This window comes from Podarcis liolepis (genome assembly GCF_965112155.1).
Source record: "Podarcis liolepis genome assembly, chromosome: 2".
In the NCBI taxonomy this organism is placed as follows: Eukaryota; Metazoa; Chordata; class Lepidosauria; order Squamata; family Lacertidae; genus Podarcis; species Podarcis liolepis.
The window spans coordinates 35,053,058-35,079,975 of NC_139555.1; the positions used below are offsets into that span (position 1 = coordinate 35,053,058).

The window sequence follows — 26,918 nt, forward strand, 5'->3', positions numbered from 1 at the left end:
AAGAGAACATGAGTGTCAGTGACAAAACCACCACCTCCTCACTACAACTAATAAAGCACAAAAGTGAATATCGTGGTAAGATTGGTCCATCCAAACAAGGCATGCATTTAGAAGAGCAAACAAGCCGAGATGCAAATTCAAGAGCGGATGCAGTGGCCTTGCTCGAAAAGAGATATAGCCATCTGACTTCACAATCCAAAATTCTGCTAAGCCTAAAAAGCAGGCATAAGGATGCTAAAGCCAAACTATTGACAAGTGGCAGCAAGCTTTGTCCTAAGGCAGCAGAAATTGGCTCTGATTTGAAGAAGGCTGGAAGCATTCATCCAAAAAAGAGTACCAAAAAAAATGACAAAATGGTTTCTAGAGCCAAGGAGATTAAAGAATCAAGTCTCTCTACTACTTCAAGCTCAAACGTTAACACTAGAAAGCTTTCTGTTGAGAAGAAAAAGAAAATTGGAAAAGTAACTGGAAATGTCAAAATGGCTTCAAATCAGGTCCTGGAGACAAGAGAGGAAGAGGAGCTAGTGGAGGAACAAACTGTTGAAGATGCTGCTGGAAAAGGCAGAATCTCTTCTAAGCAAACGAAATCCAAATCTCTACAAACCCTTTCAGCGTTTCAGAAAGTGACCCATTGGCTTAGCCATAAGCCTCCCAAGAAAGCAAGCTTGAAAGAGCGCTTCTTACGCGTGGCACGTGCAGTTGGCCTCTCTGGATGGCTCTTCAAGAAGTTTGGCAAGAAGAAGAGGAGCAACAAATCATTTGGATTCAGGAGAAGAATGGCCATCCGGATTGTTGGCACTGTTGGGCTGGCCAAGCGATGTGGCAGGCCTTTCCATGACTCAACAGGGGAGCAAATGAAGAAACACTTGTGTAAAAAAGGGTCTTCCTGTTCCTTGTTAGAATGTGATCAAACCGGAGATGAAGATACAGTTGTGAACAAAGAACTGGAAGAAGGGGCAAGATCTTCAAGGAATTCCCCCTGTAATGAAGACAACTTAAAACCTCTGCTGATGAATCTCAGTGGACAGACCGAGGAAGAGAAGAGCAGTATCACGGATGCCAAGTTTGCCATTGTGTTCCCCAGGGTTCATCAGTTGGTGAAGTCCAAAAATGCTTCTCTTGAAATTGACTGTAGTGGACCACAGCTGCAGTCATGTGACCAGCCAAGCAGGAAAACAGTAATATCTGTCCAGCCAGATGCTAAATTGCAACATGAATATTCTAAGCCAAATGGCCAATGGAATAGTCAAGTGCTTCCTTGCAGTTCTCGAGCTGATGTATCTATACCAGGTACGTAAAATCAAGCTAATCCTAAAGTAAGGTAAAGGGACCCCTGACCGTTGGGTCAAGTTACGGTGCTCATCTTGCTTTACTGGCCAAGGGAGCCAGCATACAGCTTCCAGGTCATGTGGCCAGCATGACTAAGCCTCTTCTGGCAAACCAGAGCAGCGCATGGAAACGCCATTTACCTTCCCGCCAGAGCAGTACCTATTTATCTATTTGCACTTTGATGTGCTTTCAAACTGCTAGGTTGGCAGGAGCTGGGACCGAGTAACAGGAGCTCACCCTGTCGCGGGGATTCAAATTGCTGACCTTCTGATTGGCAAGCCCTAGGCTCTGTGGTTTAGACCACAGCGCCAAAAAAACCATTAAGTTGCTTATGCCACATAATAAAGACTCTTAAGAAAAAGAAAAAGGCAGGTCTTTAATTATGCTCCATTTCCCCCAAATATAGTCCTTCATGTACCTTTTCCCAGTCAATGGCCATGTCTATTCTATAACTTCAGTTTATAAGCCAGGAAATGCGCCATTAGTTCTCCCTTACCCAGCCTTACGCTATATATCCCCCCCCCCCCATTTCTCTCATTTCTTAAAACCAGACAATGAAAAAATGGGGAGAAATCCTCTGGGCATTTGTAATAATGATTTTGAATGTTCTTCTGTTTTGTTTTTTTTACTCTAGCTGAGTTAAGAGCTGTTACCACACTACCTCAGGAGACAAATATTGCTCTTTGCCATGCTGCCATTTTGAAATCCCATCCAGTAGGCTTTTTCTGTTGAGCTGAAATTCTTGAGGGGGAATGGTGGGTCAAAACAGTGTTTTGGTTTTCATTAGTATACATTAGTGAAGTTTTTAATATTTGAAGTTTTATTCTGTTTTTAGTGTTCTGTTGGGAGCTGTCCAGAGTGGCTGGGGAAACCTAGCCAGATGGGTGGGGTATAAATAATAAAGTTATTAAAGTTATTATTATTACTGTGATGTTCCTGTAATGATGTGCCCTTGATCCAAGAGGAAAGCAACATCTGGTTCCTTGAATAAGAGTGAAGCGTTCATTTGCAAACTTCAGACTTGGATACCTTCAAATACAACTAGAAACGGTTGATGTAACATGTAACCTGCTCTCTTTTTTTCTAAGTTGAAGGAAGGGTGTTACAAGACTCTGTACCTTCCAGCTTGGGGGAAGATGACAAGGCAGACCTCACCCAGAGGAGCATGCCAGAAACCATGGAACAAGTGCACTGGACTCAGCATCAGCCTTTTACATGTGACCCTACCGCTTGGCTGAATTCTGAAACGCTGCTCCCACGGTTCACCATTGAGAACTTAAGCAAGTGGACTTTATATAAAGAGCAGGATCTGGCCAAGTCTCTTAGGTCAAAAAAAACATTGCAGGGAAGGTGGGAGGCAGAAGATGTCACTGAAGATGTCCTTGAGATGGACATGATGCAAAAGCAGGTTGGTGCATTCTGTGCTAGAGATCATCGTGTGGGATGTGGCTGAACTGATGTTATGTATCTCTTTGAAATGCCATTGTCATATACCTTCCAGATGTATAAAGTTGAGGATTGCTACATGGAATTTGAAAAAGTGGAGGACCTTTCCAGGTTGGAGTAAGTATGGTACAAGGTGTTTTTCTGATAGAAGTGTATGATGAAACCCAGTATCATCAGGGTCCAATCCAGGATTCAGATTGTAGTTATGTATTGATTTACTTCCAACATCAGTAGTAAACATTTCTTCAAATTAACTGCCGGATTTTGTTTTGGGGGGTAGAAAAATAGGTATGTTATCAAATCAAAACCCTCAAATATAATATTTCTCCCCCTCCCACCCAGGGAAGTCAGCGAAAGCTCTGTGCTGCTGTGCCTGAAAAAGAGATTCCATCGCAACTTTATTTATGTATGGATATTACTTTCTTATTCTCTCTAATTGATTGTCATAAGAAGTAAGTGCTTGTGTGTAAGAATGTTGAGGATGGGTGGGAGACACTGATTTCCCACATGGGGAAGAATCCGCAATGGAACCCTTTGTGACTGAATATAACAGTGCCATTTTCTTAGTGTAGAACAGGGGTTGGGAACATTTTTCGGCCAGAGAGCCACGTCTTTATCTCTCCCTCTGCTGGTGGGCCAACCTAGGCAGGTGGGCAGAGCTGGCTACCTGTCTCTCACCTGACATCGCAGTAAGACCAGGGAATGCTTCCCGTTGAAGCCCTAATGGTTGCAAACCAAACCATGGGGCTTTCAAACAACCCTTCATAATTGCAACGAGAGTTGGCAGGCAGGTGGGAGTGAGACTTGCTTGATAAAGGAAGAACTATGAGCTGTTTGATGTTGGGTGTGTGGCAGGTGGATGAAAATGGCCTCATGAGCCAGTTGGGGAGGCCTGGAGGGCCGTGTTAGGTCTGCAGTTTGGAGATTCTCCACCCCTGGTCTTTACAAGAGTAAAGGGAGGGGACTTGGGTTTGAAATTCCTGCCCTGCTTTTGAGGATAAGTAAAGCCAAGGCAATGCTGTGCTTCTTCCTAGACCTACATTGGGCATATCTTGATCTGTATCAATCCTTTCAAGCCACTCGGCCTTTTTTCAGAAGATGTGGTGATCCAGTACCAGAATGGCCTGCTCTCCAGAAATGCACCGTATGTCTGCATTGTGTTTTCTCCTTGTCTTATTCCGATAATCTTATTCATGCTGCATACAAAATCCTGGCTTTCATTTGCAATCTTGGGCTCATTTCACTTGGCCAAAGTGATTGTGCCTCTCTTTGGAATTTAGGAATATGGCACAATTCTTTCACTCATTTCAGTGACAATGTTGCTATTGGATTTTATATATGCTTGCTCACACACAAACACACACAAACGTTCATCATCTCACTCAGATCTGCAATGTAATTTGTTTATGTATTTGTTTTTGATTTCTGGGGCTTGGGCAACAAATCACTGATTTTTGTCATAGGGTTGGAGTTTTTGTCCCAGGGAAGCAGGTCGCACACAATAAGAATGTTCTAGAAGCAAAGAACTTTACAAAGTGCTGCTAACCCATTGTGGGTTTAAATTCCCACCCAAACCTTTGATCATGTTTAGCAATGCTCATGCTAGGGTTTTTATCATAGAATACTGGTATTATTTTGAAATAAAGCTGATGTCCTCCCCCCCCCCTTTTAAAGCACTTTCTGAACACATGACTCCATAATGGAAAGCCTGAGTGATCAATTTAACACACGCCTTACAAAAAGTTGGACTAGGACAAGTTATCCTTGCCAAGCTGACTTTAAATGCCAGCATGTTGTTGGTTTTTTAAAGATATTTCATCGACACTCCACAAATACTCTAATTTGTAAATACTTTGCAAAAGTGGAAATTACTGAAAATAAGATGTTCGGGTGCTGACCTTTGCACCTGAGCAGCTTCTCTAGCCAGCTGTGGCTTTTTCTCCTATGCCCTAATGATCCTATGAAGGGTAGTTTCTCCCGTTCCTTAATTCAATCAGGGGAAAGAAAGTGGAATTGATTGTTTTCACAACACTGTGTGCTTTCCTTGCGGGGTTGCAGTTTACACAGAAATAAAACAAAAGACAAAAAGATTCCCAACACCCAATATATTTAGTAGGTTACTGTAAACTAGGTTGACTTTGAGATAGTAATGGTCAGCCTCATTTTCAAAGAGTATACAGTTGTTTGTTTGTGTTGGTAAAATCATAAACTAGAGGGTCTCCAGAGATCCACAGCAAAAAGCAGCCTCTATTCAATAGCCCTGTGTCGTAGACAGGCTTTAAGATTGTAGTGCCTTGAACTGGAATAATTTCCATTAACAGTAAAAAGAGTCTTTAAGAACTTGATTAATTTTTAGATGCAACTCCTTTATTTATCCCTTCACAACAACATTGCTGTAAGGCAGACAGGTTTTAAAATTGTAATGGCCAGACTCATATTAAATCAACAGGGCCTGACTTATATATTTCCCATTGGGGAGATTTTTTTAAAAAATAATGAAACAGTTCTTCACAATAGCCCTCTATGGTAGGCAACTTTTAAGTAATCTCTGGTTTCAAACCAAAAATAGAAAAATTCATGGTTTCTTATTGCTTATGGAAAGTAATATGTAAGTGTGCTGCTGATTTAATTTGAGGCTGGCTATTACAGTCTTAAAGGTCTGCCATGCAGGGTTGGTGTTAGTGAAGGGTTGCAGCTAAGAACTAGAAAAATCCACCTGTTCAGATGCCAGTATAATGCTTTGATCTGAGACTGGCTTAAACCATAGAACAACAACAACAAAATCTGTATGAGACTCATTTTGCTATTAATATTCTGATCACTTCAGTTTTAAATACCTTCTTATCTCACATGGCTATATTATGCCAAAGTGCTCAGCTTTGGGGTTTGCTGCCAACCAAAGTACTTTATTACAATAGCTTGTGGAGGACTAAGTATAATGTGGGGAAGTTTTTAAGCCTCCTGGCGTGCATTCCACTAAATCTAATGTTTATCACCAGGATACTCAAGCCAGTGTGGTGTAGTGGTTAAGAGCGGTGGACTCATAATCTGGTGAACCAGGTTCACGTCTCCGCTCCTCCACATGCAGCTGTTGGGTGACCTTGGGCTAGTCACACTTCTTTGAAGTCTCTCAGCCCCACTCACATCATAGAGTGTTTGTTGTGGGGGAGGAGGGGAAAGGAGAATGTTAGCCGCTTTGAGACTCCTTAGGGTAGTGATAAAGCAGGATATCAAATCCAAACTACTCCTCCTCCTCCTCCTTCTTCATCTTCTTCTTCTCCCAACCTCTCCCCCAATTTCATTCTCTAACTAAAACTTTCCATGGCTCAAGCACTCTCAACCCTAGACTTAATGGCTCTGAGCCACAGCATCAGCACAGTTTGGTTCTGTTAGGTTACAGGCGGGCAAGCTGTGGCCCTTGGTATAATTTTTGACAGTTCTCGGATACAACAATCCAGAGAAAGTTAAGCACAATTAAGTTCTACAGAAATCTTGCATTTATTGGAATAAGCTGCTCTGGTTTCTTCCCCCCCCCCCCCGAAGGAGTGTGAGGTATGAAATGTTAATAAACATGGTCCAATTTCAACATCTGCAACCCAATGTGGCCACTTTTGCCTCAGGAATTTCCTGTCCTCCCTTACCTTACCGCTCTGCTGCCTAAATATTTCAATGTGTTTGTACAAAAAGTAGCTGTTGATAAGGTGTTGTGCCAATCTCTGTACAAATAAGCCTGAACTAATTTTGATGCAACTGGAATTTAGTAATAACTAAAAACTGGCTGAGTAATAACATGGGTTTTCTTCTTTCTCTCTCTCTCTCTCTCTCTCTCTCTCTCTCTCTCTCTCTCTCCCCCCCCCCCACATTTCTTTTGGTCCCCTTGCAGACATATATTTGCCATCACAGAAATGGCATATGCCTTCTCTCAGAGCTCAGAGAAAGAGCAGTGCATTGTCCTCAGGTAAGAGAGAGATAAAGGCAACTTTCCTAAGATTGTCTGAGATTTATTCTCCATCTCCCTATTGCTTCTTCTGCACTGATGCAAAAGGGGCCCAAGTGTCATTAGGGGCACTATTCGGGCCATGTTTGTTGGGTGCTTTCCTGGAAGTAAGCAATTGAATTCAGTGGAACTTACTTCTGAGTAGAAATATTGTGGTGTTGAGATTTCTCTTCAGGATTCTGCTGCTTCTGCAGCTAATCTGCAGCCATGTAATACAGAGGGGCAATAGACAAGCCACCTGCTTGGCTAGCACAGGCTTCCTCAACCTCAGCCCTCCAGATGTTGTTGGCCTACAACTCCTATGATCCCTAGCTAGCAGGACTAGTGGTCAGGGATGATGGGAATTGTAGTCTCAAAACATCTGGAGGGCCAAGGTTGAGGAAGCCTGATCTAGCACATTCTTTCATTGGGACAGGAGGGGAGGAATTAGTGCTTTGGATATGACTTGCCAGCATTTGGTGTGTTTAGGAGCATCATACCAATCTTCCAAATATGCATCTCATGTTGGGACAGTATGTGGGAACCTTGGTGTGTGGTGGTGGTGGGAATCTGCCATAGTTGGTTTTCAGCATGGCTTTATTTTATGGACTACTTGCCCCTTATGATCAAACCTATTGATTTGGGTAGCCATTAACACCATTGAGGTTTCTCTTGCGCTCCCAGCAGTCTTTTCAGACTGGTTATATTGCCATAAAAGTTGTGTTTTGTTTTTCCCCCCTTTTTGGCTGACAAATTATCTTCGTCTTTGTTGCTGTTTATAATAAGCAATGGACAATGAGATCTTAATTGGATTTTTTTTTTCAAGAAAGAAAAGGGAAAAACCCCACCAGTTCAACTGTTGATAAACTGCACTGGTGGAGAATGTGATGCAGCAACTTAAATAACAGTGACGATCTTTGCATTACACCTCCCTCCTTTTTAATGTTTTCCAGTGGACACAGTGGCTCGGGAAAGACTGAAACTGCCAAAGTGATCATCCTCTATTTGTCCAGGCTATACCAAAGGCAAGAAAGCCATGGGATAAAGCAAGTATGTGTACTATTATTTAACATTTCTTTAGTGACAATAAGATGTTCAGAAGTTAGGTTGCCATTGAGCACAATTAGTGCATGTTGCAGCCCGAATACTAAATGCTTGGTCTGAAAATAAATCTTAATGAAATCTTCCATACAAATACATTTAAAAAGGTAATGAATTAATTAGAATTTTATATCCGCTTACCCTGGGAATAACCACCATTGAGCTCAATGGGACCCATAAGATTGTACTAAAAGTAATGTAATGTTATTGATTGATTAAAAAAAATAAGGCAGCATCTTTAATATTAATATTGTCCTTGTCCTTACAGCCATCTGATGTGTTACCCATCTTGGAAAGCTTTGGAAATGCAAAGACCATCTTAAATGACAACTCCAGCCGCTTTGGAAAGTTCTTGCATGTCCACCTAAGACAGTGAGTTAAAAAAAAGAAATTAATATTTCTGTTTGAAACAGAAAAAGCATAGATAGTGGGAGATGCAAAATCAACAGTAAGGTAATAACTTTATTAGGAACAATGTATTTTTAAAAAGCTTACTGAACGTGTAAAGCTAGTGGATGTGTTAATGGAGGATATAGCCTTATCAGTTATTCCTGTTGGCTCATGTTCACATGCTTGGGATGGATTCCAAGGGATTCCAGTCAGCTTCTCTTTGCTGTTTGAGGAATGATTGTCTGCTCTTAAGAACCGTACGGACGCACCAAGGAGTCTTGAGCACAGCTTGCCTCTGTCTCATGAGAGGCTGTTCTCAGAATCGTTTCCAGTGAGAGACTGGTTCTCTTGGGCTCCACCCAGAGCAAGGAAAAGGAGACAGATTCCCTTCCAGCAGCAGGAGGAATGGAGCTGAAATGGCTTACCTCAGGAATGGCAAAACTATTGGCCCTCCAGATGATGCTGGACTCCGGTTCCCATCATCCCTGACCTTTGGATGTTCTGGCTGGGGTTGATGGGAGTTGGAATACAACAACAACAGGAGGGCCAGATGTTCACCATTTCTGACTTATTATAAATCTGTTAAGAAATAGTGTGCAAATCAGCTCTGGTCTACAAGCTGGTGCCTCTTGGGAGATGACAGTACTTCTTAATTTATTATGTAAAAGAGACTGGTGCAGTAACAACAGATTCATCTTTAGTTTTTCTCACATAAAAACTACCATGTGCCTTAATTTGTATGTCATGCTTTCATTGACCGGGTCTCACTGTGCATTTCAAACACTTAGAGGGATTTGAGAGTCAGCTGGTTTGGTTGCTGTAGAATAGGGAGTTCTAAACTCCCACAACTTTGAAATTCCAAGTACAGTGGTGCCCCGCAAGACGAATGCCTCGCAAGACGGAAAACTCGCTGGATGAAAGAGTTTTCCGTTTTGGAGGTGCTTCGCAAAACGAATCTCCTATGGGCTTGCTTCGCAAGACGACAATGTCTTGCGAGTTCCTGCTGGTTTTTTTTCCTCCCCCCTTTTTCTAAGCCGCTAAGCCGCTTATCAGCTGATCCAATCAGCAGATAAGCCGCTAAAAGCCGCTAATAGCGCTAATCCGCTAATCCGTCAATGGGCTTGCTTCGCAAGACGAAAAAACCGCTAGACGAAGAGAATCACAGAACGGATTCTTTTCGTCTTGCGAGGCACCACTGTATTCAGACACCAGTTGTCAGTATTCCCCAGCATTTATTTGAATCAAAAGACCTCCCTCAGATACTTTTCCATGAGATTTCAGTGTTTTCCACAAATCACCATTAGTTTGGGGAGCAGGAGCCTGTGTTTTAAGAATGCTACTAAACCTCTGAATGCCTTATTTCTTCAATGGCGCGTGTTCAAAAAATTGCCTTGCATTATTGAACAAAACCTCCCATTCCATAAAGTCTATAGTCAGGGCAGAAAATAAAACGACTCGTCTTACAGAAATCTCTTCCTCATAGCGGATTTATGGTGGGAACGTCCATCTCTCAGTACCTTTTGGAGAAGTCCAGAGTTGTTTTTCAGGTAAGGACAAAAGTGTTCTCGCATGTCCGATGGCCGATAAATTACCTGTGTGCATGAGACGCACTTCCCGCTTCCATGTGTGACCTGCAAACCCACATAGGGAAGAGTTTTTTGGGTAAAAGGGAATGGGATGGGGGACAGGATTTGTGGAGATCTGAGTTTGTGCTAGTTGTTTGTAGATGCTTTTGCTATTTCTCCTTTACCCTGGCCTTTGATACCTTGAGATGTAAATTTTTAGGACCCGCCCTATTCTTGTGACTGCAATTGTTGTATTTTAAATGGCTGTGATCCACTCTGGGGTGTTAATGGTGATGATTATGATACCACCTACACATGATGTGGGAAGTCACATCCTCTTGAGCAAAAGCTGCACCTCCATGTGGGAAGGTAACTAGTCTACAGAATCAACTTGCAAATTCTGAAGCTTGAACATGGCAAATTGGGGGGGGGGCAGGTCTATAAACATGGATTATCAGTGAAGTTAGACATCAGTCAGTAGTATCCTATAATCACTGTGTCCACCATCTGTACTGTTCATTTTAAAATCTCAGAAAACTGCTGGCAGTCAGCAACCTTTTTTCTCCCAAGTAGTATATTCCTGTTAAAGAGAATGATGCTGATCCACACTATCCACTGATAGCACAGCCATGACTCTCTCTAAAGCAGGCATAGGCAAACTCGGCCCTCCAGATGTTTTGGGACTACAACTCCCATAATCCCTAGCTAACAGGACCAGTGGTCAGGGATGATGGGAATTGTAGTCACAAAACATCTGGAGGACTGAGTTTGCCTATGCCTGCCCTAAAGAATCCTGAGAACTGTAGTTTGTTAAGGTGGCGGTAATAATAATAATAATTTATTTATACCCTGCCCATCTGACTGGGTTTCCCCAGCCACTCTGGGTGGCTCCCAACAGAATGTTAGAAAAACACGATAAAACATCAAACATTTAAAAAAAAACCCTAAACAGGGTTGCCTTCTCAAAGTCAGATAGTTGTTTATTTCCTTGACATCTGATAGGAGGGCGTTCCACAGGGTGGGCGCCACTACTGAGAAAGCCCTCTGCTTGGTTCCCTGTCTAGGGACTGGTCCTCCAAGAAGGGAAAGCTGCTGTTCCCAGGACTCTTCAGGGCTGAGCCACATGCTTTAAATGTGTGTTGGATGTGCTTTAAATGTATGGGGTGGGATTCAACTTAAGTCCTAATAACTAGGGCAATGGGGCTTCCGCCCCTCTCCTTGTGCGCCCCCTGATATTGACTCATTGGAGTCAGAAGAACCTCCAAAAAAAAGTGCAGGGGGGAGGAGGAGGAGGATTGTTCTGTTTGGCAAGCGAAAAAGCCTGAGATGACATAACAATTGCAATAGCAGAATGTTAAATTCCTCCCATGGTGTGGATCTGCAAGGGCTACCTCCTCTTTGTTTTTTAGGGCCGAGGTGAAAGGAGCTTTCATGTGTTTTATGAGCTGCTGTGTGGTCTTCCAGTAGGACAAAAAGAGGAACTTTACCTGCAAGAGGCAGAGACTTACTTTTATCTAAACCAGGCAAGTAAATAGATGGTTTTAGACACTCAGCTGAGCCACAGCGGTGCTTGCCTTGCTTTACAGAAATAGCTTGACTCGGATGTATTTCCCCCCACTCCCCAATTCTGCAGGGCTAACCCTTTTATAAGGATTTAAAAGGTTTTATAGGGGGTGAAATTACAGGACTTGAAAAAGAAATCTTGCACTCTGAACTAAAATAAATGACCCATATATCTCATGGGCAGGCTGACCCATTAATATCGATACAATTTCATTTTACCTGCCTCTTTCCGAGGGCTTGCGGAAGTAATAGCGTATTCTTGTTGTTGTTTTTAAAATTTTCCATACGGCCTTTCATCTGAGGATCACAGGGCAGCTGAACCAAAATGCATACAAAAGTAACAAACTAAAGCAACTCCCCCAAGAAATTCACTCTATACCTACATAATCCTGGCTGTGGAATGGCATCCAAAAGAAGGCAGTTTTTAGCACTTTCAGCATGCAGAAGCTTTAATAGACCAGAAGAGGAAGGATGTGGAATAGTTGTATACCCAGTCTACAATATGCCACTTATACACCCAGTAGGTCACTGCAGCCTGTGGGAGAACCTCTTCCTCATGTTCCAAAGAGCTCCAAAGCTCTGAAGTAACTTGAAGCGGGGCTTTAGGGTGACTGCTCCCGCTCTTGCACTTTCTGGAAACAACTGAAGACATTGTTGTTCCAACATCCCTTCCCAGGTGGATGAATAGGTCTCTGCCATTGGTGCCTTACTTGTGTGGAAGGTGATTAAATGTGAGGTGCTCATTAAGTAAAGGTAAAGGGAACCTGACCATTAGGTGCAGTTGTGGCTGACTCTGGGGTTACAGTGCTCATCTCGCTTTATTGGCTGAGGGAGCCGGTGTACAGCTTCCGGGTCATGTGGCCAGCATGACTAAGCCACTTCTGGCGAACCAGAGCAGCACACAGAAACGCCATTTACCTTCCCGCCAGAGAGGTGCCTATTTATCTACTTGCACTTTTACGTGCTTTCGAACTGCTAGGTTGGCAGGAGCAGGGACCGAGCAACAGGAGCTCACCCTGTCGTGGGGATTCAAACTGCCGACCTTCTGATCGGCAAGTCCTAGGCTTACCCACAGCACCACCCGCGTCCCTGAGGTGCTCATTACATGAGAACGAATTCTGCTGCCTGGGCTAGAGTTAAGTGGACTTGGAAACCCTTCAATGGGCCTAGTTCTCAATGTAGAATATGTTGGCAACCCAGGTCTAACCTCTCATGTATTTTGAAAATAGCCCTTCATTCACAAAAATCCAGAGTTTATGGGCTTCCTACCAGGAAGCGTAAGTATTCCCAGTGCAAGTTCATTCCTAACTATGCGAACTTGTGTTGACTCTCAAGGGCCGAGTGTGTGAGCTTCGAGGAAAGCGGGATGATCACGATTTTCTGGTCTTGATTAAGGCTCTCCAGACGATAGGTCTCTCCGGTGACCAGCTGAACTCCATCTGGGCAGTGCTCTCTGGCATACTGCAGTTGGGAAACATTTGTTTTACACCCTGTGAGGTATGTTGCATCTTTGCAAATTCAAGGTGTCATTAGCAATACCACCTGAGCCCAGTGGAAATGGCCCGGGGACATTTTTTTCCATTTAGGGTGCCTCTGAACAGCCAGTATTTTGTGTGTGGCAGCAGGGGGATTCTACAGCTAACCCAAACCTTAGGTTTGCACAGTTAAAAGTGCATTAAAGGGCTCTAGTGCAACAAGTCCACTTTTTTTAAAAAAAAGAAAGAGACTTTTTGCAGTTAGGAAACTGACGAGGAAATGTACTGAAAATGTGGGATTAAATAATTGTTAACCACAGTGTCAGGGAACTGCCATCGGCTTGCTCAGAGGCGAGAGATAGACGGGCAGTTGTGTTACAGGGAGCCTCCAAAAATCTTGCGAAGCAGTTCCTCTTCCAGGAGGAGGAAAGCCCCACCTCTAGTGGAGAAGAGGTGCAAGGGCCAGAGGATGCTAGTAAGAGCCTTAACACCGCGCCTGAGCAAGCCAGAGAGGAGGGAAGCACACCCCTGCCATCACCCATCATGCGCAGCAGTTTGAGGTGCAGGGAGGGGCGGAAAAGGCTGGGGGTGATGAAACTTTTATGTTGGGGGAGGTACAAAAACAGACCACTCCCGGATTCTGCTAGTGATTGAGCCAGACATGAACTTATGACATTCTTCACTGTAAATAGTTTGCACCAAAATAAAGCCTGTAAAAGACAGGTTGGAGTCCTGCCTGGTTATTCTTGAGCAACCGCAACAGCACCTGACACACAGGAAGATACATAATGCCTGCAGATCAAGACAGATGCTTATTGTCATCTAACCACCCCACAGACAAACTGGAATGAATGCTCAAAAAAGACCCAATGTGTTCTAATCTCCACTTAGGCATTTGCAAGAGATGATGATGATTTAGGTAACCTAATCCAAAACTAAGGAAGATCTTAAGAGTTTTAGGAATACTGACACCCTGTGAAATGACTACATTGCACAGTGCTGTCTGTGTTCTTGGATGTCTTAAGGATTGAAATTTTGGTGTAAATAATGTCCTCATTTCATATATTCCTCTCTCTTTGTATACACGACCATCTAGAAAGAATCCTCTGAGTTTGCACTCATCCCCAGTGAAACGGAAATCCAAATTGTTGCCAGTTTGCTGCATATTTCAGCAGATCTTCTTCAAAGGGCCATCACCCACCGAGTCACTGTGAGCATCTCTTTCTCTTGCTGTCACGACTTTCTTCTTCTCATCATGCATTTCACAGAGGAGGATTTTGTATTTAAGTGATATGGATTGTGTTGTGTTGCCTTGTTAAGGGTGGGAACAAGATACAAGAACCTCTCTGCCTGCCTTCCCTTTGGTTTATCTGCAGTGGGATCAGAAAAGAACGTCTACTGGTAGCTGGCTCCACTGTGCCATCTATTGTACATTCGTAGGACTGTCCTATCTTGCAAGCACTGTTTTTTTTATATGTCGATGTAAATGTCTTTAGGAAAACAAATAAACTCCTTGATTTTCCTAGCCGGAGCATAATCAAACAGTCAAATTGTGATTTTGGTTTGGTTCAGGTTTAAGCCTTCACTCGCATTAAGTATGTTTAATTTGGTTCTAGCCAATAAAGCAAAATAATGTGAAAAGCACCTGCTAGATTTGATGGTGCGTTAGACTCGAGTAAATACGGTATTTTCAAAACAAGGTGAAAAGGAATGCATGTTTTTCATCCTGGTGCAGATTATATCAGTTTATGGGTACAAACATGAATGCCTACAGATGAAAAGAAGGAACAAAGATGCAGAGTCATATTAGAGCTTTTGTAATCCAAAGACTCCTGAGCAGAAATCTTTATTATACAAAGTGATTGAAATTGCCCAAAAGCTCCTATTTTGAGAAATTAAAATGCCATCAGTCTCTATATCTAACATTTCTCTCTCCTCAGGAAACATATTATGACCGGATATTCACTCCATTGTCAGTAGAAAGTGCTATAGATGCCAGGTAACCTTCATTGCTTTTATCTGTCTGGTGCCTGTCTGCTAGCTTTTCATCCAAATAACAATATTTTCTGTTTTTTTTCTTTAAAAATAAAATTGCTCTCTCTCCACTTCTTCAGGGATGCAATCGCCAAAGTTTTGTATTCCCTGCTCTTTGAGTGGCTGCTGATGAAAATCAATGAGTGGCTGGCCCCGTTGGAAATGGACAGCGCTGTTGGCATTGTTGACATATATGGCTTTGAGGTCATTTCCTGTGTTTACTTTACAGTGTCTTTGAGGGCAGCTTTGTGTTTTTGCCCTGTGCTAGTGTATGCATGAATGCTGGCGACAAGTCTTCTTGAAGTTGCTTGCAGGAAAATACGTTGGCAGGTGCTTTTCCATGCAGTCTCCCTTGACATTTGCTATGTAGGATCAGTTGGCATGTAGGCATTGGAGTCGCCTGCAAAGCAGCTACACGAAATTGGGAATGTTGGCAGTTTGTCTGTATTGAAGTTCTGGGCATAGCTGTCAACTTTCCCCCTTTTTAAGGGAAATTCCCTTATTCCGAATAGGATTCCTTGCAAGAAAAGGGAAAAGTTGACAGCTATGGGTCTGGGACACAGTGGGCAGCACTTCCAGAGATCTGGTTATGATTAGTTTAATGAGCACTCATGAAGGCTTGTCTCTGGCCACTATGTGGCATACCCTCCCCACAAGTATTTAGGTCAGAGCAGTTTTGCTTCTCTCTCTCAACACCTCTATTGTTCTAAAATAATACTGACGAATAGTTCCTTTTGCTACAAATGCACGTATGATATATATCTCTTTCTCTCTATACTGTCTTCTCACTTTGGAAAATTTGGGAAATTCAAATGCCCACCAGAAAGAACAGTGCAGTGGAGAGGAGGTGCATATGGACTGTCTCTTAGATCCATAAACTTGTAGTATTTCCAGGGCAAAACTACTGTAACGGCCAGCAGGTTGTAGACAAGAGTCCCACCAAGTCTCAGCCATTAAAATTGGTTAGCGCTATATGCTGAGACCATGAGGGTCTGTTGCCCTTTTCTTCTTCTTCATGCAAGGTGCCACCTGCCACTTTCCTTGTGGACTTTGTGTACCAGAAGCAAAAGAGGTCTGGGTCTTTCTTTGTATCCACAGGATCTTGGGGTGAACAGCCTGGAACAGCTGTGCATTAACTTTGCCAATGAACACCTCCAGCACTTCTTCAGCAGAATAGTCATCACCCAAGAGGAGGTAAAATATAAAGCTAGGCACATGTAGGTAGGTGCACAACTTGTCCTGGAGCAAAAGAGGGAACCATTACATTGCACAGAGGCAGCTTTGTGTTATTGCGCTTCAGCTTTGAAAAGGCAAGTTGATAAAGAAAAAATTCACAATACATTTGCAGGTCTGAATCCTTTTTTCATGATTCATTGTGGCTGGTTGGGGCCAATTCATGCATAGATCTTGTCTTTTAGTTTGTGAATAAAGGCACAAAGATTTGATATGTATACAGCTGGCTCCAACCAGCATCATTGAATCATGAAAACAGAGTCCTCCTTATCAACCTGTCTTCTCATAGCTTCCTACCTCTCATGCAAAGGGTGTGTTTTTGTATGTATTGTTGGGAAAAGATACCCGAACCATAGATTAAGAAATAGTTTACAGCACAGCTTTCCAAACTTTTAATGTTGGTGACACACTTTTTAGAAATGCATCACTTTGTGACAAATTCAGTTTTACTAGCAAACCAGAGGCTAAACTAACCCCTTTCCAGCTCCAAGAGGAGTGTGGGGAGCGCTCATGTGACACACACACTGCAGCCGACACACTAATGTGTTGCTGCACAGAGTTTGATAAAGCTCTGGTTTACAGAATGACACATTTGATATTATGGATGCAGGCTTCATTTGAATTATCTTTGACCACTAGGAGGAGTATGCAGAAGAAGACCTCATCTGGAGTCCTGTGTCCAAGATACCCAGCGAGTCCTGCCTGGATCTGATAGCTGCAAAGCCCCATGGGATTATGTGCATCCTGGACGATCAGACTTTACTATCACAGGTCAGGAGTTCATTAGATATCCTTTTCATATTTGCATGTCGGATCCGGGGGTATTTTTGTGACGGATGGTTCGTAGAGAGGGAGCAAAATGGGTGCTCTCAAAGAGGGTCCATGAGTGCCTCTTCCTCAGAATGTTATTTTTCTTACATTGGATTTTGTTGAAGTGTTACAAGAGGTAGGTTATACCTAGATCTGGTGAGCAACATGCACGCACGCACACACACACACACACACACACACACACACACAGAGAGAGAGAGAAAGTTTGACAAGAGTTGTTAATCAGATTTGCTGTGTGTACTTGGGTGACACATTGGCGCCGGTAAAGGTAAGGGACCCCTGACAGTTAAGTCCAGTTGCAGATGACTCTGGGGTTGTGGCGCTCATCTCGCTTTACAGGCCAAGGGAGCCGGCGTTTGTCTGCAGGCAGTTTTTCTGGGTCATGTAGCCAGAATGACTAAGCCGCTTCTGGCACAATGCAACACCGAAACCAGAGCAGCGCACGGAAACACCGTTTACCTTCCCGCCAGAGCGGTATCTATTTATCTACTTGCACTTTTTGGTGTGCTTTCAAACTGCTAGGTTGACAGGAGCTGGGACCGAGCAATGGGAGATCACCCCATCACGGGGATTCGAACTTCCAGCCTTCGATTGGCAAGCCCAAGAGGCTCAGTGGTTTAGACCACAGTGCCACCCGCGTCCACAAAGCAAACACACAAAGTATGTACAACAGACACTCATCTCTAAACACCAGCAGATGCACGTCAGGGAGCCCTGATTGGGTTGGCCTGGTCTCTTCTCTACCATGTTTGCATGTTATGGGCATTCAACACAGGCATATGCTGTTCCAAATATGTGTTTGCAAGCATGTGTGCCTAGGGGGTGACTATCTTGCTTTTGCCAAATTTAATAGATTCCTACACGGCATTCTCAAAAGCCAACTGCTCTTCTGGCAGAAACCTTAATAATTTAAACAGAGTGTGTGTTGGTGCAGTTGTCTAGTCATTTGGCCTATTTTGAAGGCATTTTCCAATTCTCTTGAGATGACCATCTGCCAAAAAAAAAAAAAAGTTGGAAGTTGGCAGGCATGATAAAATAGAACAGCTGTGGACATTATTTAATAAATATTTGCTTTCTAGATTTCTGACTGCTCAGCTGGTATTCATTTGTTGCAGGAGATTCAGACATCTTTCCTCCAAAGGAAGCTTCTGTTCTGAGGACACTTGATTTCCACACACACACTGCCTGGTGTTAGATCCAGGTTTTGGAGAGTTGCCTTGGGCAAGTCACCCTCCCTCCTGTGAGTCTGCTTCCTCACTGCTGCAAGTCCAGAGGGCTTCTTCCAGTAGGCCCCCTTCCTGTGGTGTGGGCCTTTGGCAGATGCCTGGCCATGCTGACCCTTGGCACCACCCTGCTGAGCAAGCAGTGCACTCCCTTTCTCCAGAATCAGCATGAACGTCTCCCTTTCCTGTAGAGAGAATAAAGAAGTGGCAAACAGGATTAGACTGTCTTTTTACTTTGCAGCAATTCAGTACAGTGGTACCTCGAATTACAGACGCTTCAGGTTACGGACGCTTCAGGCTACAGACTCCGCTAACCCAGACATAGTACCTCCGGTTAAGAACTTTACCTCAGGATGAGAACAGAAATCATGCTCCGGCGGCAGTGGGAGGCCCCTTTAGCTAAAGTGGTACCTCAGGTTAAGAACAGTTTCAGGTTAAGAACGGACCTCTGGAACAAATTAAGTTCTTAACCCTAGGTACCACTGTACTTGGTACCAGATGGGGGAACTAATCTAAGTTTAGCACTAAGAATCCCTTAAATATAAGATTGTACTTGTATCATATAGCAGTGGTTCCCAAACCTTTTTCTTCCCACTGACCACTTGAAAATCGCTGAAGATTTTGGTGGGCCATGCAATATTTTCCCCCCTGCCAAATGTAATGCTCTGTGCTGGATGTTGATATGATGTTTATTGTATTTTATTGCTTCTTTTATTCTTATATTGTATTACCACTTGGTTTCCATAGAATTCGAATTCTAAGTGTTTTTCACAGGCACTCTGTGAGCCACCTGGTCCGTGGACCACAGTGGGAACCCCATGTCCTACTGAAATGGCATGATAACAAGCAAATTTAGTAGCATGTGGAGGTATTTTTAATGTTTAGGGATCCAAACCCACAGATAAACCAATTTGCTTGTTATTTGCTTGTTTGTTTTTATTTACAAAAGCATTTATCTACCACAGTTTATACACTGCAATATCAAGGTGGTTTGCAGCAATAAAACATCATTTAAAAAGCAATCATTACAATCACTGGCCAGTCAAAACAGCTTCAAACAGCAGCATAGACCTGTCAGCATAAAAAAAGTCTTGAAAAGATGCCTAAAAGTCAAAAGCGAGGATACCTGCCAAATCTTGGCTGGTAGACAGTTCCACATCATGGAGTTGGTGACACAATGGCTGCATATGCACTATACATTTATAGTATATGCCTGCTCTGTGAGGGCTACATTGCATGTCCCAGCATTCTTTTTTGGGGGGGGTGTTCTTCCAAATGTGCTTGAAAGGTATAGCATGCACACAGCCGAAATGCCCAACTTCTAGTTGTTATTTTGCTGTGTGAGAGAGTTTTCTTTCCTATCCAGGCCACAGACCACACCTTCTTGCAGAAGTGCCATTACCATCATGCCAGCAGCTCTTGGTACGTCAAGCCGAAGCTGCCTTTGCCTGTCTTCACTGTGCAGCATTATGCAGGACCAGTTACCTACCAGGTATAGAGGAGCCTGCTCCCCTCCCAACATCCCCTGCTTCCCCTATTTAACCTGCGCTTGTTTGCCTAGCTCAAGCAGCACAAAGCAACTTTTGCTCACCCAAGCAAGTAGGACAGGCACAGGCAAACTCCGGCCCTCCAGATGTTTGGGACTACAATTCCTATCTCTGACCACTGGTCCTGTTAGCTAGGGATGATGGGAATTGTAGTCCCAAACATCTGGAGGGCCAGAGTTTGCCTATGACTGAAGTAGGACATGTCAATTTGCCACAACTTCATCTGGTGAGGTTCTGGACAGCAGCGTACACAAGTGCCACTTTACTGCCAGTAATCCAAAGGAAGAGCCCTGGTTGTATCAGTCTCTTCACTCTGGATTGGTCACCCAACAGGGGTGTCCAAAGAGCCTACAGTTTTGCAACCCCAAATTTAATAGTCTTAAAGTGCCTTCTAAACATGCATACAGTGGTACCTTGGGTTACAAACCCTTCAGGTTACAGACTCCACTAACCCAGAAATAGTACCTCGGGTTAAGAACTTTGCTTCAGGATGAGAACAGAAATCGCGTGGCAGCAGGAGGAGGCCCCGTTAGCTAAAGTGGTACCTCAGGTTAAGAACAGTTTCAGGTTAAGAATGGACCTCCAGAACGAATTAAGTTCTTAACCCGAGGTACCACTGTACTGCTCTTTCAATTTGTCCTCTTCCAATCTGTTATCTAGAGTAGAATTCTAAGTAGCACTAAATGGGGTATGCATACACCGAATGAGGTCCCCTTGCTCAATAAGACTCCCCCTGTCTTATTTCCCTAAATCTGATCTTGGTTTTTCTCCAACCCTCCAGAACAGATTTACGGGACAATGGAGGGGGAAGTCCCATTGTGAGAGTAGTTCTTGTTTCAGGCATGCAACAACTTACTTGAACGCTGTCCATTGTATTGAATGGTTCTTTAGAAAAAGAAGGGCTAGACAATTTTTTTGGGGGGGGGGAATAGAACTGAAATTATGACTTGATTATTATTACTTGATTTGGGTTGGGCAAAATTGTTTATTTAACTGGATAGTGGTCCTCCAGCTTTGCAGGCAGCTATCCTGGTTTCTAATCTGCAAAAACAAGAGTTGGGGTTGAAGAACTTCCTCAGAAAAGGCTGGAAATCAGGATTGCAAGTAAACTAAGAACTATACTGACAGGAGATTCACAGTGCACTCCTGAACATGTCTACTTAGAAGTCCCATTGATGGACTTCAGGGGAGTTTACACCTAGGTAAGTGGGAAAGTTGGTATCGGATTGCAGCCTCAGAAGCTCTGTTAACGTAGTTTTTAAAAACAAATGAGAGTGATGTGGAATTTGGCTTTACAGGTCCACAAATTTCTGAATAAAAACCACGATCTGTTACGCACAGAGGTCCTGGAGATATTTTCCCACAGCCATCACAAGGTACAATCAAATAGTTTGGGTTAATTATTATGCTTCACTGCAGACTATTCCTATGATCTCACAGTCAAGAGACGTAGAGCTCTCTCTGATACTAATTTCTTTGTGCTGCGGTACTGGTAGACATCAAGAGACACTTAATTGTATACCAGTTTCCTGGTGGATAGAAAAATCACTCCTGAGGTGTATATGCTTTCACATGACACTCCCTTGTTCCAAGATAGCTTTGTTTTGTTTGTTTGTTTCAGAGAGGAGTTGGTTTATTTTTAGATTTATTTTATAACTGGTGCAAACATCTGCATCTATGGTTTCATCTTTTGCATAAGCAGCACTGGCTGATCAACCTTTTATATATAAAGAACACAGTGGTACCTCGGGTTACAGATGCTTCAGGTTACAGACTCCGCTAACCCAGAAATAGTACCTCGGGTTAAGAACTTTGCTTCAGGATGAGAACAGAAATCCTGCTCCGGCAGCGCGGCGGCAGCAGGAGGCCCCATTAGCTAAAGTGGTATCTTAGATTAAGAACAGTTTCAGGTTAAGAACAGACCTCTGGAACGAATGAAGTTCTTAACCAGAGGCTCCACTGTACTGTGTAATTGTAGAACCTTATGTAAAGGACATATGTTCTAAGAGGCTATAATAAAAGTTTTATTTTATTTGTTGATCTATTGGATTGTTTGAAAACTGCTCTTTGCTTTTTTCATTGGCAGAGTATGGAGGGAGCTGGTCCTTCTCCATGCTAACGTTTCAACTAAATGTTCTAAGTTTATTCTGAAACTTTGATTTCTTTTGTCCACCTCTCTGAAGCTGGTGTCCCACCTTTTTGAGAAAGTGAAGGAACAGCAGATGAACCAGAGAGAACCGGGAAGTGGAACTAGAGTCCAAGGGCTGACGCATCAAGCTTCTACATTAGTGTCTAGATTCCAGCACTCCTTGCAAGATCTCACAGCTAAACTAGACAGGTGAGGGAATGTGCTGGTGCTACCACCAATTTGTGTTGCCACCTCATGGCACGGAGCATGAGCCTGTGGGAAGGCAAGGTCAAAGAGTGAGCTGCCGATCACCCATTCAGTGAGCTGTGGTGCTGAAGATGGAGAATTAGTTTGGAGCCACATCTCATGCTGTTTTAAAATGGACGCACTTTACTTCTTTTCTCTCTATCCTACAGGAGCCACATTTTCTTTGTTCGGTGCATCAAGCCTAATTCCAAAAAGGTAAGACTTGGTCTTTGCAGGGCTAGGCTGTACCTGAGGCTGTCTTTGAGATGCTACCAAAACAATGCCCCAACTGAGTTATGCAAATCAATGGAAAGTTCTTCCATACACATGCTCAAGGATAGCTCAGTCAGTAGAGCATGGGACTCTTAATCTCACGGTCACGGGTTCAAGCCTCACGTTCGGCGAAAGATTCCTGCATTGCCGGGAGTTGAGCTAGATGACCCTCGTGGTCCTTTCCACCTCTACAATTCTATGATTCTCTGAAAACATGCTCTAACCCAGGTGTTGGGGACCTCTGGATCTCCAGGTGTTGCTGAACTACAGCATCCATCAACTTTTGCCATTGGCAGTTCCATGGATGCTTGTCCAATTACCAGAAAGTCTGCTCCTGAGCACAGTAACGTTTTGGCAGCCCACCCCACGTATTCTGATGGCTAGAAGCAAGCTAGAAACTTGCTGTAAAAACAAAGGACACTTTAGATGTCCATCTAGTTCCTCTGCTAGAAACAGTGTCAAATTACGTATACAGTGGTACCTCTGGATGCGAACAGGATCCGTTCCAGAGCCCCGCTCGCATCCTGAAGCAAACGCAGCGTGCGCGGGTTGCGATTCGCCTCTTCTGTGCATGTGCGTGATGTCATTTTGAGCATCTGCGCATGCGCGAGCAGCGAAACTTCTGGGTTACTTCCGGGTCGCCGCGGAGCGCAACCCGAAAACGCTCAGCCTGAAGCAACTTTAACCCGAGGTATGACTGTATTTGGAAGCTAGATGAGAAACTGTTTTGCTCATTGCAGGTCTTGTACCAATATTCTCTCTCATGTATTCAAAATCTCAGCCACCCAGTAAATAGTAATCATGTGGACTATAACACCTAAGAAGGGCTGGTGTCTTACTCTACATAGGCTGCCCTGACACAAGCCATTTGGGTAGCCATGGATTTGCATTATCCATCCCTTTAATGCAAGGGTGTCCGTATGATGTCTTCCTCACCCCAGTGTTGTCCTTTATCTAAACCCCCCCCCCCCACTTTAAATGTGCTTTTCCTTTAAAATCTTTGGAAAGTTGGAATTGGGAAAAGACCTCCAATTAAAGAGGGGAAATGTCCAGGGCAGCACAGGAATATCCACATGTTGTTCGGATGTGGACAAGCACAGGGATCACAGATGTACCGGTAATTTGTGGGGGGAGCCGACAAGGTACTGGTTCTTTCCAGTGGCCTTTCTGTGTCTTGTCCTTGTTCCCTTCTTTATTTGGCTAATTGAGACCATTCTCTTTAAACTTCAGGTGCCAAACATATTTGATACTGAATACGTGGCTTCTCAGCTAAGGCATTCTGGGATTTTGGAGGCCATATGCATCAGGAAAGAAGGTTATCCCATCCGCATTCCATTCCGCCATTTCCTAATCAGGTGAGCCTGTTACCTCCTATTTTAACACATAGGGGCCCTCCTCCTATTTTAACACAACGTTGTAAAAGAAAGGCACACCAATAACATAATAACAATTTAAGATGCAATAACGATAGTAAATCACACACGCCAAACCAAACAGTTGGAGCAATAAAACACAGCGGCTCTCGCAGCCAACTTCAAAAGTTTTAGAACACTAATTGGAAAAGACTTCCAGGGTCAAAATCGGGTGTTATTCCAGACTATAGGAGCCATACTCAGAAGATACAGCAGTTGATCCTACATTTGGACATTCTCTGCAGACTCTTCATCTGACATTAGGGAGTTGGAGGGGTGGGAAAGAGGGAGGTTTCTGAAAGCCTGGAACTTTGTGGTAAGGAAAAATGCACTGGAAAGCATAGAACCACCATGCAAACAAATCAGAACAAATGCTCCATAGACACGTTGTCCCTGGCTCCTGAAGTGCTGGGATTTGCTTCCTTTCTCTGTAACACCCTGTGCTGAAGGAGTTTTAGCAGATGGTTCTGTCTCCTTTCTGCTCATCAGGTATGGAGTCCTGGCCGGCCGAGGGCAGAACTCCTTGCAGGAGAGAGATGGCTGCGCCGCAGTGCTTTCGCAGGTGGTGGGAGATCTCTCGGAGCTCTATCAGATTGGAGTCACCAAGGTGGTGTGCCTTAGCACTTCTCTTCCCCGCAACTTATGAAAGACCGTGTGCATGCTGTTGGTTTCATGGGGGGGGTGCATTCTCTTGGTAACCTCATGACTCTTATCACTGCCATGTGCTCTGTACAGGGCTACCCTTGGCCTGGTGCAAAATGCTGCGGATAGACAGTTGATGGAGACAACAACTATCGTCAGCATGTAACTCCAGCGCTCGAAAGCTTTCACTGGCTAGTCATACGCTACCAGGCCAGGTTCAGGGTTCTTATATTGATTTACAAGGTCCTTAACAACTTGGGTCCAGGGTATCTCAAGGACTGCCTAATTCCTTATATGGCCAAGTGGGGATTTGAAGGTCCTGGTCTAACACCTGGCCACTATACTACAAAGGCTCTTGATTCCAAAGGGGCAACTGGATTAGAGACTTGGGGAATCTCCAGGCTTAGGGACCAATTTTGGCCCTCCAAGACTCTCTATCAGGCCATACCCTTCACTTGCAAATAGCAATGTTCTTTATTGACTCCTTTCTGCACCCAGGTGTTCTTGAAGGAAAAAGCGAGGCAGATGCTAGAGAGAAGATGGAATCAAAAGCTGAGCTGGGCAATTGTTACCCTTCAACGCAATCTCAGAGGCCTCATCAACCGTAGGCGGTTCCAGGTCTTCAAGGAGAAGGCCTTGGTCATCCAGGCTCATTTCCGGGGTTACCTGGCAAGGTCAGAAAGTGCAAAGGTTGTAGTGCTGTTGGAAGGCTTGAAGGCCACAGAACTGAACTGTTTTTAGCATTAAATGAAAGGCCAAACTCCATTCAGTCCTGGTGCATTCATGTGTACTGATTTCAGTGGGACTGGCTAGAAATCCACATTCTCACAGTTGTCTCTTGTTTCCTGACTTCCCCTTTTCTTTGTAACCTCCAGGAAACGGTACCAAAGATTGAAGAAGACCCTGATGCGGTTTGGGGTGGCCATGCTCGTCTCTAGACCACTGACTCATAAGAGGAGGCAATACCAGGTAATAGGGTTACTGACAATTGGCAATGCAATAGGTAATATACTTTTCTGCTATAAGGTTTTATTTGAGGGATTGTGTGTGACATGGCTTAAAGCTATGGTTTTCCCAGTAGTGATGTATAGAAGTGAGAGCTGGACCATAAAGAAGGCTGATCGCCAAAGAATTGATGCTTTTGAATTATGGTGCTGGAGGAGACTCTTGAGAGTCCCATGGACTGCAAGAAGATCAAACCTATCCATTCTGAAGGAAAACAGCCCTGAGTGCTCACTGGAAGGACAGATCCTGAAGCTGAGGCTCCAGTACTTTGGCCACCTCATGAGAAGAGAAGACTCCCTGGAAAAGACCCTGATGTTGGGAAAGATGGAAGGCACAAGGAGAAGGGGATGACAGAGGACGAGATGGTTGGATAGTGTTCTCGAAGCTACCAGCATGAGTTTGACCAAACTGCGGGAGGCAATGGAAGACAGGGAGTGCCTGGCGTGCTCTGGTCCATGGGGTCATGAAGAGTCGGACACGACTAAACAACAACAACAGTGTGACATGGGAATACTCGGCACATACGTTTTAGACAAGGTCCCAACAACAGAAAGCAAGGCAAGTTAGCAAGTTAATGCTTGCAACAGTGAATGATAGTGGAGATGGCCGTACTTCGAAGTTGTCCGGAGGTCCAGCAGAAGATATAGAAAAGAGAAGCAGTTTCTCTGTGTGGGCTATCCACATGCTGTTCACGCACTTCTGGGCATTCTGTTATTGGAAGTATGTCATGGGACAGAGAGGGAACGCCCTTGGGGCAAGGGAAGGGGGAGTATCAAAGCAAGGAGAGAATCAGAAGGGAAATACAGGGCTCTCTGATGCTGAAAAGCCCTGTCACCAACCAGGAACAGATAGGTAGCTGTGTTGGTCTGCCATAGTCAAAATAAAAAAATTCCTTCCAGTAGCACCTTAAAGACCAACTAAGTTAGTTCTTGGTATGAGCTTTCGTGTGCATGCACACTTCTTCAGATACACTGAAACAGAAGTTGCCAGATTCTTCTATATAGTGAGAAGGTGGGGAGGGGTATTACTCAGAAGGGTGGTGGGAATGGGTGATTGGCAGATAGCTGAGATGAGCCTGTTGACGACTCTTAACGACTGCAATAGGTCTTACAGGAAAAGGCAAGGGGTGAGAAGGTGAAAAATGGCTTAGTCATGTATAATGAGATAAGAATCCAATGTCTCTGTTCAGACCAGGTCTCTCCATGGTTTTAAGTTTGGTAACCAACCAGGAAGTTCAGGAAGAGAAGGGGAAGCGGTGCTTTCCCACGCCTGCTATGTTGGAGAAGGAACCAAGGGAAGCCACTCCCTGAATCTGACTCCTTGGATTCAGATGCATGATTAGGAATTGTAGCTGTTTGCACATATGTTAATAAAGAACTGTAAATATCTCTCTGAGTGAGCAGAGGGTGTTTATTGCGAAGAGCAGACATCACCTTGACAAAGTAGGACTGGGAGAAAGAAAGAAAGGGAAAGAAACAAAGACCTATTGGAAAGGAAAA

General features: G+C 43.9%; 2 protein-coding genes across 5 annotated transcripts in view; both read left to right on the top strand.

Moving 5' to 3' along the window:
• Positions 1 to 8: 8 nt before the first annotated feature.
• On the top strand, positions 9 to 12,732 carry LOC310701009 (uncharacterized protein; the record flags this gene model as incomplete). The annotated part of the gene is made up of 11 exons (XM_083490970.1): positions 9 to 1,290; positions 2,418 to 2,737; positions 2,831 to 2,892; positions 3,118 to 3,181; positions 3,810 to 3,919; positions 6,659 to 6,733; positions 7,705 to 7,801; positions 8,121 to 8,224; positions 9,726 to 9,789; positions 11,272 to 11,330; positions 12,706 to 12,732. The coding sequence occupies 10 exons, from the start codon at positions 9 to 11 to the stop codon at positions 11,272 to 11,274; spliced, it is 2,181 nt and encodes a 726-aa protein (XP_083347096.1). The 3' UTR covers positions 11,275 to 11,330; positions 12,706 to 12,732.
• Positions 12,733 to 16,759: 4,027 nt separating this feature from the next.
• The window catches only part of LOC310699466 (unconventional myosin-XVB-like), a 66,475-nt gene continuing 56,316 nt past the window's right edge, over positions 16,760 to 26,918 (top strand). Inside the window, exons 1-9 of one of the 4 annotated variants that reach the window (XM_083487308.1) lie at positions 16,760 to 16,883; positions 19,533 to 19,658; positions 21,012 to 21,089; positions 21,897 to 22,051; positions 22,258 to 22,303; positions 23,591 to 23,715; positions 24,262 to 24,379; positions 24,913 to 25,088; positions 25,290 to 25,383. Coding sequence is in view for 3 of the 4 variants with exons in the window: in XM_083487306.1 (XP_083343432.1) it covers positions 16,848 to 16,883; positions 19,533 to 19,658; positions 21,012 to 21,089; positions 21,897 to 22,051; positions 22,258 to 22,303; positions 23,591 to 23,715; positions 24,262 to 24,379; positions 24,913 to 25,088; positions 25,290 to 25,383 (954 nt within the window). In the remaining variant the exon portion in view is untranslated. Of the gene's footprint in view, positions 16,884 to 19,532; positions 19,659 to 21,011; positions 21,090 to 21,896; positions 22,052 to 22,257; positions 22,304 to 23,590; positions 23,716 to 24,261; positions 24,380 to 24,912; positions 25,089 to 25,289; positions 25,384 to 26,918 lie in introns of those variants that run through there. The other 3 variants (XM_083487306.1, XM_083487305.1, XM_083487307.1) reach the window with 3 other exon arrangements.